This window comes from Gymnoscopelus braueri (genome assembly GCF_963280865.1).
Source record: "Gymnoscopelus braueri genome assembly, chromosome: 22".
NCBI classification, from domain to species: Eukaryota; Metazoa; Chordata; class Actinopteri; order Myctophiformes; family Myctophidae; genus Gymnoscopelus; species Gymnoscopelus braueri.
Window position 1 is genome coordinate 16,239,757 of NC_137624.1, and position 13,067 is coordinate 16,252,823.

At 42.0% G+C, this 13,067-nt stretch overlaps 1 protein-coding gene across 3 annotated transcripts in view; it reads right to left on the bottom strand.

The window, feature by feature from the left end:
- The window catches only part of LOC308077913 (protein unc-13 homolog B-like), a 95,172-nt gene that overhangs the window by 65,778 nt on the left and 16,327 nt on the right, over positions 1–13,067 (bottom strand). For all 3 annotated transcript variants that reach the window (XR_013932471.1, XM_080418910.1, XM_080418909.1), the window contains exons 3-5: positions 8,550–8,649; positions 4,002–4,119; positions 2,276–2,399 (exon numbers count right to left, since the gene is read on the bottom strand). Coding sequence is in view for 2 of the 3 variants with exons in the window: in XM_080418910.1 (XP_080275036.1) it covers positions 2,276–2,399; positions 4,002–4,119; positions 8,550–8,649 (342 nt within the window). In the remaining variant the exon portion in view is untranslated. The remainder of the gene's footprint in view (positions 1–2,275; positions 2,400–4,001; positions 4,120–8,549; positions 8,650–13,067) is intronic.

Genomic DNA, 13,067 nt, shown 5'->3' on the forward strand with positions numbered 1-13,067 from the left:
ACAAACTCTCCCACTCAATGGAGCGATGGCCTGCTTTAACTTTGAAGCCTCTGATCACAGGGGTTTGCGTGGCATCCCATATAGCAAAACATATTTAATATTGTTCACAATATATGCAAAACTTGTTCCGTTACTTTTTTAATTCAACTTTAATATTGTCTTAACTTTTATTGTTCCTATTCTGGGATGAACATTCAGCAAAAATAGCAGATCTACAAGCTCACAATGTGTTGTGTTACGACACGTTGTGAGCTCATAGATTGGCTATTTTTGTCGAAGAGGGAAAAAAGGAGTGGACCAAGCACAGAGCCCTGGTTAATTAAATATATCGGGTTTAAGTGGTTTATTAACCATTCTGATTTCCTTTCCATTTGCGCAGTTTGGCAAAGAACAGTTTAAACGTGCCCATTCCTGGATTATCTACAGTTTCCTAATCTCTCAATGAAGACAAAAAAAAAAAAATCATTTTTTTTACCTAATGGGTGCGCAGATTGGCCTAACCATGCTAAGTGGCTCAACAGCATGCCAATGTGAGGACTTAATGACGTAGGTATTCAATTATTGGTTTTAGACCTTATGGTGGGAAAGCAAAGCACCGTAGGGTGCTTTCCCACAATGAGGCAAACATTGTATGTTCATATTATTTAGTCACAAGCTCTTGTTAATACTTTTCATTGGTTCAATATTTATAAAACAAACACAGATTTAAACACTTTCACATCCTGAGTAGGAATACTAGCGTTCATGTGGTTAATGCTCTCAGGGCAGGAGGTTCCATGCCCTGTGTTGCTCAACGGGTCGAGGAGCATGGTATTAATGTTACAGGGAAAATGGCATTCCAGGGAAATTGAAAGGGGTACGCTTGTTTTCATGCCCCTCATGCAATTCTGTAGAATCAACGCTAGAGGGCAATGCAAGCCAGACATGAGCCCCACACCACACACGCACGCATGCACAAACCAGCACGCACACACGCATGCGCACACGCGCGCGTGTACACACACACACACACACACACACACACACACTCCAGGGGGCGGGCCTGGCGGGCTATGTTAGTGCAGTGAGTGGCACTTGGGGCAAACGCAGTCCCCACACAACATCATTTACGATTCTGTGCCTATCGGTACATAACTCGGACGGCGCTTAAGTCGACTAGCAGACCATCGGCCGGTCGTCGCGGGCACTCGCGCCTGGAGGCGCTCGGGCGCGACTCCTCGGCCTCAAGGTCTGCTAAGTCGGAGCGCCTTCCGTCATGGTCCAAAACTATACTTTATCAGCGAAAAAAAAGTATTCCGCGGTTGTTTGAAAAAGTAATGTCCCAAGCTGGAGTCAAACCCCGGCTCCCAGTGGTAGTGGGTGGGGAGTCCAATGATTATCGAAGTGCGCCACTGAGGCTTGTACTAGTGGTGCAAAGTAACAAAGTAGATTTACTCAAGTACAATTTTGAGGTATTCGTACTTTACTTGAGTATTTCTCTCATATTATCCATTTTATTTTCAGCGTTCCCCTAGCGTAGCTTCCTGGTTAGTATGTTGTTGTTGTGGTCGTCGTCCTCGCATCAAAGCCCCGCCTCGCAGCACCGCCCCGTGCCTATAAAACAAGCGCTCCCCTGTCAATTTCCCTGGAATGCCATTTTCCCTGTGACATTAACACCACCAGCTGTTTGCACTCACTGTGAGGAGGTACTCATCATGAATGGATAAAAGTGTCCACAAAATGGCCTTGATATTGTATGACTAACAGGGATAAAAACAGGTGGGATGTTATCAGGAAGACAAAGTACCGCGGTAAGTCTCAGTAAAAACGAATGGGAATTGTATGTCCAAATAAAGCCTTTGTGAAAGACTACAGGCTTTCAAAGGGCCCCCAGGGAGTGCTGCAAGGGTGAGCTAGGGGGGCCAATTGGAATGGAGATCGAGGAAAATAAATAAATAAATAATCAAACAAACAATAATTTTATATATCATTTATTTGTATTTACTTTTTTATTCTAATTCAATTGATAAGATTAGTGTGACTGTTTAACCACTTTCAATCTGGGGTCCTTATGTTGGACATTGGACTTTAGTCAAACATTTTCAAACTTTTTCCAAACCTTTTGAAAATAGCAAAGATTGCTGATCTACAAGCCTACGGTGTGTCACACTGTGACCTTGTAGATCAGCTACTTTTTTTAATCCAATTAGCAATAGGGGGTGTGGAGCCAGAGGTTATTTGGGGTCCATACTCCATAGCATGGGACAAGTTTGGGAACCCCTATGTTATAACTCACCAAAAGGTAGTTCAAAGCGAGTGTCCAGCAGGACACGGTGAGGCGTTGGGTTCTTGGTTCCATATATCTCGTCTGCCTTCATGAGGACCTCTGCGTCAAGGAAGGTCCACTCTCCTGAGCCCTCCTGTACAATAAAACAGAGCCATAAGTAATTCATCGTGTATGACACATTTATCACCTCATTTATCAGTGTTGCACCTTACGTTTGTGTTGTCAGGAGTCAGGACCCAGTATAGTATGACAAAATATCATTATCACTGATCCCCAACCCCTTAAGAACATCTTGCGTTCCTCTGTTTTAGTACTGTATGTTTTTTTAGTTTCTTTTAGCTTTTAGTGCTTAACTCAGATTGGAGTGTAGTGAGACAGGAAACCAAGGGCAGAGAGAGGGGAGACACACGAGACATGACAGGCCTCGGATTCAAACTCAGGTCCTAGCGACCTGAATTCCTTTTCGGACACACTGGTCACTTTAACTGAATTCACAACAGCAGCGGTATTTCACTTCCGCGTTTTGCAAAAAGCGGAACGGCAAAGTTGAGAAAAGTTCAACTTTGCCGCTTACACTTTGCGGCGAGACAGAGCGGCAGCCAACCAGAAGCATGCTGTGCTCTGAAGTAGGTGTGGATTAGGCGTAGACACTCGACACCACTTGAGATGGACAGAAACCGACTATTGTATCGAAGTACCAAATATTGATAACGTTTTCGACAACTAGCAGTTGAAGATGTAAAATTAATCGAGACTGAGCAATTGCATGGCCTATTTCATACCTAAAATGTATAGATCACTTACAAACAATCTGACAGAGACTGGCAAAATGTCTGTGCTACTCCTCAATACCTGTGGGCTCTCATGTTGCGCATACTGTAGCTGTGCTGGCTTGAGCAGCTCATAGAAGCAGATCTCTCGCCGGATCACAATTCACTTATTCATGTGTAATAAAAGGGGCATGTCACTCATACCTGGGGCACGGCCATTTAGCGAAAGTCTGCAGTGCGGACATACACTCGCCACTGCTGGTGTAAAATCTGTGATTTCAGTGAATTCAGTAACATGCTGACCACGCAACTACGACGTCCAGGGTTCAAATCAAGCTTGATGCTGCCAATCACACTGGTGGCTACAAAAGATACAAAGCTACCAAGTGACACAGCATATTTGTCGCTGTGTCGCTGTTGAAGTGTTGCTCGACATGATCACCTACGTCAGCATGCGGACGATGAGTGAGAAAAATATAAAGGAACATATAATGGTTAGAAAGAATACGGAACTGGCTTACGGAAATAACTAGTTTTCCGCCATAACATGCAGGAATTGTGTGAAGAGAGAAGGTGAGTGGAAATGGTTAAACACAACACTTGGTCGTTTTGTAGCTGCAGTTGAAGCCAGCTCAACTTGGACTGTAGCTTTGTAGATTTTGTAGCAGCTACATACAAATGTCGGGTGTCGCTTTGTATCTTCACGTCGCTGGCTTTCTTTAAAAATGAGTGGTAGCCTGTAGCGTTGTAGCTGCCAGTGTGAACGCAGCATAAGACCTGTGTCGTAGAGTATGTTCACCCACTGGTCTATGAATGCTTTCCTGCCTCTCCCATCTGTTCTGTCCAAACAAGCAGAACTAACTCAATAGTGGCTCCTCTGATATGCAGCCCTGGCAAAGTGGCTGCTGTTACAGCTGTGTATAGGTGAACATATATGTCAGTGATCTGGGTGTCTCTCTCTCTACCTCCTCTGACTGGCGGATGCTCTGGAGGGGGATCCAGGTAGTTCCCACCATGGTGTCCCAGATGAGGCCTTTGTTCCATACCTCCACCATGAGGCCCAGATCCAGACGGCTGATCTCACTGAGAAGAGAGTCAAATGAGAGCATTTTGGATGTCAGTAAATGTTGTTCATACTCAAGACATACCCATAGAAATGTACATAATGGAAATTTCCACTCATAGCACCTGAGAATCTTTAGTTGCAGTTACATATTTATATATTGCTCGTCTCATTTCTTATGCATTCATTGGTGGTGACCGGTACATAAACAAGACGATAGCAATGTGGACATTCTTGTATCTCTTCTTGCTATGTCAGCCTCAATGAAGTTCCCTTATAGATAGAATATGTATAGATAGAATGTATATATTAAAAAAGATTCTAATGTATTGTAAATCTACTTCTTTAGATGTGTAATTGGTATAATGAATTCCCCCCATTTCTGACATTCAAAAGCCTCCAAACAAGCTTGACGCAATGTTAATTCTTTGAAAGCAACCATTGACAACAGCATTTGCATAACCTCATCAGTGGCAGTTTACAACTCACTACGGCACAAACAAAAGAAGGATGACAGAAAGGGTAATCAAAGAGAACAGCAGGAGTAAGGGAGGCTGGGTAACCATGGTGTTAGAGAGTCCAGGTGCATAGATAAAGGCTCTCTAAACCACACAAAAAAGGCACAGCCCAAATTACACCAACATATCAGCATTCATTGAGCCTCCTAATGAGACCACTGATTTAAAGATTACAATGCAGACTGTATATAACTAAGGGCCATTTCACCCGTAGTACATCAGAACTGTTACATTGCCTACGACATGGAACAACTGTCACTGGCAGACAAATTCAAACTGATGCAATCAAACAGACACAATACACTAAGAAAAAGATAATGTTAGACGGTGTATGGGTTTGGTGATTTTATTTTTGTGGTGACATTTTCCCATAAAATGTTATAAGAACTGTATTTTGTTCACCATATGATTACAAATGATCCTATATTAAAATGAAGAGAGGACCAACCGGCTGGCGGTGGACCACGTCGTCACGCTCATGTCACCATGACTCAACTATAACCATATAAGGAGTTCCCAATGCAGCTACGCCCAAATATGGAGTGTGTTGTCGTCATGGCATCAGGCGCAAACAAATCAGTCAGCTCCATATATGGGCACAAAAGAGGGCATTCTGCATAAACTGACGACATCGGGGATTTCCAGATATGGTCATAAAAGGGACAAGGACTGACAGATACAGAGATCTCAATATATGGGCCTTACAGTCGGATCGGCGGTGAGACGTAGGTGTGAGGGCTGCTATGTGGCCCAAACTCTAAAAGAAAACCTGTCAAAACTTTTAAAAGAAGTCTAGATTGCCTTGGCCGGTAGTTTTATCCAACCACAATGAAAGCACAAGAACACAATTTGCTGAACCCAATGTTAAAACAAGTAGTTAATGTGTCTATATTTATGGTGTGGCTCTGCAGTAGGCTAGCTGTCTATAAGAGGGTCTGTGTGTGTGTGTGAGTGCGTGTGCAAATCTATTCTCGCAAACCGCTAGACCAATCAGCGCCAGATTTCTTGTGCACACTGCCAGTGCACAGAAGCACCCCCACTATTTTCCACATTGTTTTGCACTTTTAGAAATATGTTACTTTAAATTAATAATGGTATTCAGTCGGGCTCTGATCAGACAGAAAGCTTGTTCGAATTTGGCCACATGAAGTCCAAAGAAAATGCCAGGAAATTCACAAATCCAGGAAGTAAAATTTACTCGAGGGGGGTTTTAGAGTTTACAGTAACTCATGACTTCAGCTGCCGTGTTTCCTTGTATTTGACACTGAACACAATCTGGTATAACAGGGTGGATCTTGTCTTTTGTCTTTTAGGCTGAACATGAACATTTGCCAGCAGAACATTGCCGAATGATGTCCATTGTTGAATTACACACAGCAAGGGGCATCATTAATGCCTGGACAGAATGATGAAGGTCTGGAAAAACAAACACTGTCACAATGAGAGAGTTTACAAAAGACAAACAGCCACACACATGCAACAGCACATGGACACTCATTTGTCACCATAGATACCTTTCACCTTAGAGGTGAAATGAGGTAATTAAAATGGCAAACAGTGACAAAAGGGACAACTTTCTTTCCTTGAAAGTATTCATTCATATGTCCTCAATAGCCTAATGGAAGGCAGGGTTTGATTTTCTGGAGGGGTTGGGGGAAAATTCATAACTCTGCTTTTGATATCCCCTCTCTGGTCATTAATTTGTATCGCCGGTGGGGATATGTTTTATCCCTGCTTTTGGTCAGACTGAATTGAATACACGCATCTCCTTCAGTCTGATATATTTGAGATTTATGTTTGATAACATCAGAATTCAACAATTCAATTAAAAATGTATGTTAACCACATTAACCCTGGTGTCACATTATACCATGACTACACTACAGGCATTTAAAGTCCAATTTCCAGGTTATGTATTCTGCTCAGTAATCCATAAACAAGGTACTGGCTACACGCCATTTTTGTTTAATTGTACAGGCTATGTTTTTGTGGTGACAGACGGCTCCAGTTAATCTTGATTATTTCTAAGAACAGGTTTGAATGTGGTTGATGACAATCTAAAAAAGGCCAATAACAACTATGGTAGGCGTGCAGTATCTATTACTGTTCACAAATTGCAGCATTCCGGTAATATTGAGATAGAGGATCTTATGTATAATTTAGTTGACAAGTGCTTAATCGCCTTTTATGTGTACTTTTTGAAGATTTGTGACAAAGACTAAAACTAAGGACATTTTCTCTATGATTTTGGTTGGTTTTAGTAAGTTTTGCAAACACACAAAACCTTTTTCATTATTTTGCTAGTTTTAGTTAACTATAATAACCCTGCCATGCATCTGGCTAGCTTGCAAGTACTTTCTACCCCTGAACAAAGGCGTTCCACCGCGCCTCAAGCCAAATTCAGGCTGGTCCGGTGCATCTCAGGAGCGGGACTGGGTATGTGTAGAAGAAGAAAGGCACTGGAGCAAACTCTGACAATTAAAGCCTTATTTATTTACAGGGTGCAGGCAAATATTTGCCTGCACAGTATTCTGGCTGGGAGCTCCCAGTATCTGTGGCAGTGAACGGCAAGCCACATTCTCATATATGCATTAATGTATGAGAGGCCGTAGCAATATGGTACAGTATGTTATGGCTTTTATCCCGGTTATACGTGTTGTTGCAAAGTGGAGCATAAAAATGGTGCATTTATATAGCGCTTTTATCCAAGGCGCTTTACATAGATTCACATTCATATACCGATGGCGGAGGAAACCATGCAAGGCACCAACCCACTCATCGGGAGCAATTAGGGGTTCAGCGTCTTGCTCAAGGACACTTCGACACTAACTCTGGGGAAGCGCCCCAGCCCGGGATCGAACTGGGAACCTTGCGGTTTCCAGTTCACTCTAGCCTGAGCCACAGCCGCCCCAACACAATAACACCGCCCCAACACAATATATATAAAGAACACAATATAATAGCAATATACTTTTGGAGTCAACTTATTAGCACACCTACTGCCAAAGATAATAAGGGGACAAATAGGACATGCCTACCAAAACAACTTAACACCACTGAAATGTTGTACAAACTCATCAAGCATTACCAAACTATGAGCTCAGCTCACTCAGCTGGAATCATTCCTAGAAGTTTGATAAGACTCTTTCTTCACACATCCATCATCGCTCTGTCACCTGCCAATACAACCAGAGATACAACATTCCAACAAACTGGATCTGTATCTACATCTACATATTACCAAGTCAGTGTGAAGCCTTTCTTACAGTAGGAATAAGGCACTGCAACATGGTTGCATTGACCATAAAGTGCTGGCGCTTGCAAAGATAACAATCTCATTGCAAAGAGCCCAGATTTCAACCTGTCAATACAGATTTCAACCTGTCAGTCTAGAAGAAATAGGATCCTTGAAAAGAATAGGATCCTCTAGTAGGGAAATATGATCCTTGCCCTGGCACAAAGCAATCTACTATATCATGTTTAAGTTTAGTCTGTTGTCTATGTGTCCGGATTATGCTCAAATATGGACACACATCGATATATGGAATATAATGCTGGTTTAGCTGATCAGCTTTGAAAAAAAAGAAAAGACGAGAAATTAATCAAGACTGAGCAACTGCATGGCCTATTTCAAACCTAAAATGTATAAGTCACTTACAAACAATCTGGCAGATCATTGAATGTATTGTGAATGTATTTATTCCCCATCCACAGCCTATATACTGTAGCATCCCTGCTAAAAAATGTAGAAATTATTTAAATTAAAACAAAATGTTCCATTTTCAGGGACCCCCTTGGCAATAGCCCCATGGACCACTAATGGATCACAAACCCCTGGTTGAAGACACTGGATGCAACATGTACCGGTACATCACGATGAAACATCGCACAGCATCATTTCATCACAATGAAAAATGTATGGAAACACTTACAACATGAAGTCCTGTTCCCAACATGGCTGGTCCCCCCGGACAGTGATTGTTGTGCTTTTGACATTCTGAACCTTCAGTGTCACATAGGTGTTGAACTTCTCTGTAACACAGGGAAAAGAGGGGGCATTTTTATTTATGAAGTTGGTAACAGTAGAGCAACATTCACAGAAAGCTACGGTACAGTACTTCAGTGGTTGCCAAACGATGTGCCGAGGCACACAATCTGGGCCATGTAAAACAAAATATTGTACGATGTGAGATTGCTCATGAAACACACAAACAAACAGAGATCAAATATTAAGATTGACAACAATTCTACAAACACAGTGTCCAGAAGCACAGTTCACACTGTGGCTTTATTTGGGAGACATACTGTAACATACTGTATGTAGAACTGAAGACAGACCCTGTGCACTTCATTTTGATTATGTCTTCTTAACCATGTAAACCCTATATACTTCGATGCACGTAAAGGGAAAAGCATATTGCTCTACAAATGGGTAAAAGTCTGATTTATTTAACAGATGTTTCACCCATCTTCTTCATCAGTGATATCAGGGCCACTAGAGAGAGTAGTGCGAGAGCAGATAAGTCTCCACTCTGTTACGCTTCCCTTCCCCCAACCAGCACCACGTCAGCCAGAGCACAGAGCACTTTAACCCAGGCCAGCAAGCAAACTGACCCTGATAATCTGTGAGGAAAGCCAACCCCGCACAGCAGATACACTGCAGCCGTAGGCTCTGCAAGCCTCATCTGGTTCGCCTACTGTAGTAGTTCTCAAACATGTCAGGGACCCCCCAAATGTATATCCATTTTGCCCGCAGAGTCAGACCCCCATCTGAAAACATTTTGTGCCAGGGCCCCCACATTTTTACGATTCTTCAAGACTTTTCGAAAATATTGCAGATCGGCTATTTTTGGGGTATAAAATAGGGTTAAAGTGGTTAAGCTGATTTTGATATATTAACAAATTTTGCTGGGGACCCCGTGCTCTGCTGTAGCTAGCCAATACTAAGGGTAGAGCTGGGCAATATACCGATATTATAATATAATATCGATATGAGACTAGATATCGTCTGGGATCTTCGATGTGATATGGCATAAGTGTTGTCCTTTCCTGGTTTTAAATCACTGAAGCTCTTTTTTATACTTAATAATAATAATAATAATAATACCTGGGATTTATATAGCGCTTTTCTGAATACTCAAAGACGCTTTACATGTTAAACTAAGTAGAGCAAAATAAAAACAAAACAAAAAATGTAATAAGAGAATCTAGAGAATAAAAAGTTAAAAATATACTTGTGTAATTTTTAAAAAGAGCAGATCTACAAGCGCACAACGGTAATCATTGACACGTCAACTTGTAGATCTTCTATTTTCTTTATTTTTGAAAATGTTTGAGGAGAAATGCTATTATCGTCACAAGGTATTTGGTCAAAAATATTGCGACATTTGATTTTGTCCATATCGCCCCGGGCCTAACTCAAGAGTATGTGGCCAGAGTATTATCTGACCATGTCAGAATCCCAACCCCCATCAACCCCTTCACCCGCACACTTCACCCCCCACCCTCTCCACCTGCCTCTACCCCCCAACCCCTGCAACATCAGAGCGATTACAGCAGCTGCTGATGCAGGCAGGTGCACAGGGCTTCTGTTCTGACCTGTTCCTATTGTAGAAAAGGTCTCTGTCACCATTTATATTGTCACGATAGAAGTTGAGGTTAGAATAATGTCAAAGGTGACGATGGATGCTGGGTTTGAGTCTCCTCCTTCTAGCCAACGGTTTCATAATATGCTTACATCAAAATAAAAAAATACAGAAAGCTCGTCATAGCTCAAACAGTGTATGCTTCTATCACATGCACATAACTAGAACCTGATCAATGCCAGATGTTTGGGTCCAAACCCGATCCTGATTTTGGACCGAAAGACAATGATTTGACCAATATTTTGTAATAAAAAAAAAACACACAAACTCTATTTTACTTAACCACTTAAGCGCTATTGCAAAATAGTACTTAATCAATATTAGCCGATCTCTAAGCTCACAACGCGCCAAAACACACTATTGTTCTCTCTGCTCTCTACTCAGTGGTTCTCAAACAAGCGACTATTTACATTGTAGTTTGTTGACTAGAGTTCATTCATGCTTACTCTGCTAATTCCGATCTCGCCCTGTAAGTCACTAGAGTGTCTAAATAGTGAATTGTAATTGTAAACTGAGTGATGGCTGGGACTACTGTCAGTGGCTGGCAGAAGATTAGGCCATTCAGACCCATTTGCTGATGCTTAAAACCGTCCAGCAGCCTCTCATGGGCCAACTGTGAACCCATTCAGAATCCTCGCATGATCTGCAGCATATGTTTCAAAGGTATCACTGAGATGTCAATTGCATCTGAACAATGTGGAGGGCGTAACTTTGTATTGAACATATGCACAACAATTGAAACAGTGTTGCATTTAACCATTAACCAAGATTCAAGAGATTTATTGTCACAAGGATGTACGAGTACATGCACTGTGAAAAATGTAGGTTGGGGTGCTCCATAATCGATACAATTATCTCAAAAATATAATTATATGTAGTTTAGAGTTGCAGCCCTATTCTCAACTACTGGTCGTGAGGAGCAGTGCTGACTGTGGCCAAATGAGGGCAGGATGAGGGAGAAATGAGACCACACGCAATAGGAGGTCACACTTTCAATGGACGCCTCTGTAGGCATGGGCAAACAACTACTATACTGATGCTGAATTTCCAAACTGCAACATCAACTCACTGCAGCAGCTGGCAGCTGACGGGGGGATTAGAAGGCTTGTGTCATAACCACACCACTTTTCATTTCCTGTGGAGCTGGGTTTTGCCCGACACGTGCCTGTTGATGTGCACAGCCTCTGCTCTGGTAGTAATGCCCCCTCCCTGTGCCACGGGTAACCCTCCCTTCCCGTCTCCTCCAGGGCTGCAATGATCAATTATTTTCTTATCGATTATTCCTTTGATTACTTTTTCGATGAATCAAATAATCGAGAAGCACATTTCTTTTTAAATATATTATTTTACAAATAAAAAAATATTACCGGTATATACAGTATCAATGAATCAATGAACCACTGAAGCCCTATTTTACAATTCGTCGCATAATGGTGTTGTAAAAAGACCAAAATAGGGACATCAGGCTGGAAGCGGTTAACTTTTGCACGGTCCATTTATGTATTTAAAAAGAAAAAGAAAAAAGAAAAGAAAAGGCCCCACAAAATCGACTATTTGATTAAATCGATTATTTTGATTAATTGTTGCACCCCTATGCTCCTATACATGGCCAGGTATACCTGATCTAGTGTTTATGCCAAATGTTTGTATCAGATGACCCTCTGTATTTGATACAGTGCAGTCCAATGAAGAAAACACTTATGCACAAGATACCTGCTGCCTGTACAGTATATAGACACACACTCACACAAACACATACCAATGTATACACATGATGTACACACACGCATGCATGCATGCACACTAACGGGCACATACTGTATATTTACCCGTCAGTCTATGGGAAATAACAGACAGGCATCAGCTGTTCGTTTGTAGAGTAATCACTTGCACTAAATGTTTCTCCTGGTTGCCGTGGTGACAAACCGAAACATTTGCTTTGCTTGCACCCAACCTCCCGACACACCAACCAGCAGACAAAACAACATGCATAGCATTGCTGTCGGGGAGAAACCTTATATCTCCATATTTTCAACTTTTTATGTTTATTTTTGTTGTAAATTAAGGCCCTACTTAGTTGTGCAACAGTGTTGCACAAAAGTAGTGATAATGGCTAATAGTATATTCAACAGAGATCTGATCCTTAAAACTGTCGTTCGGAACTTTTGTCCTAACCCACTAGGAAGTTAATTAAATATTCTCTTTTAATTGGTATTATTTGGGGGGGGGGGGGGGGGCAGCGCTGTAAACCAGCGCTTTAAAAAAGGTTGTGCCCAACGTACACCAATGGGCAAGTAAAAATCTCAAGGCACACCTGGATTCATAGCTAAAAATAGCTGATCTACAAGCTCACGTTGACACAGGTGTCAATGTGGTGCGAGATTGTAGATCAGCTATTTTGCTATGAATACAGGTGCGCCTTGAGATTTTGACTTGCCCATTGGCGTGCCTTGGGCACAAAAATGCTTGAAAACCACTGCTAGCAAGTTTAGTCCTTTAAGTCAGTGCTCCATTGAAACCAGACCTTGCTGGCTCCCAGCTGCGGCACTGCCTAGACAGGGCTGTCTAACATGCATGTCTATGGAGTGACAAGAAGCAGGCCTGATTAGCATCTCCAGAGGACAGTATCAGAAAAACACAGCCATTACTACAAAAGGAGGCCTAGGGATGCAAAAGCCTTTCTCTAATTAGATAGTCCGTCCCTTATGCCACACTCAGGGGGCTAGCACCCATGAATAAGAGTGATGAGATAAGAGGGGAGCACGTCTAAGATTAGATCAGAGGCCACTTAGTGGTTGTGGTCTC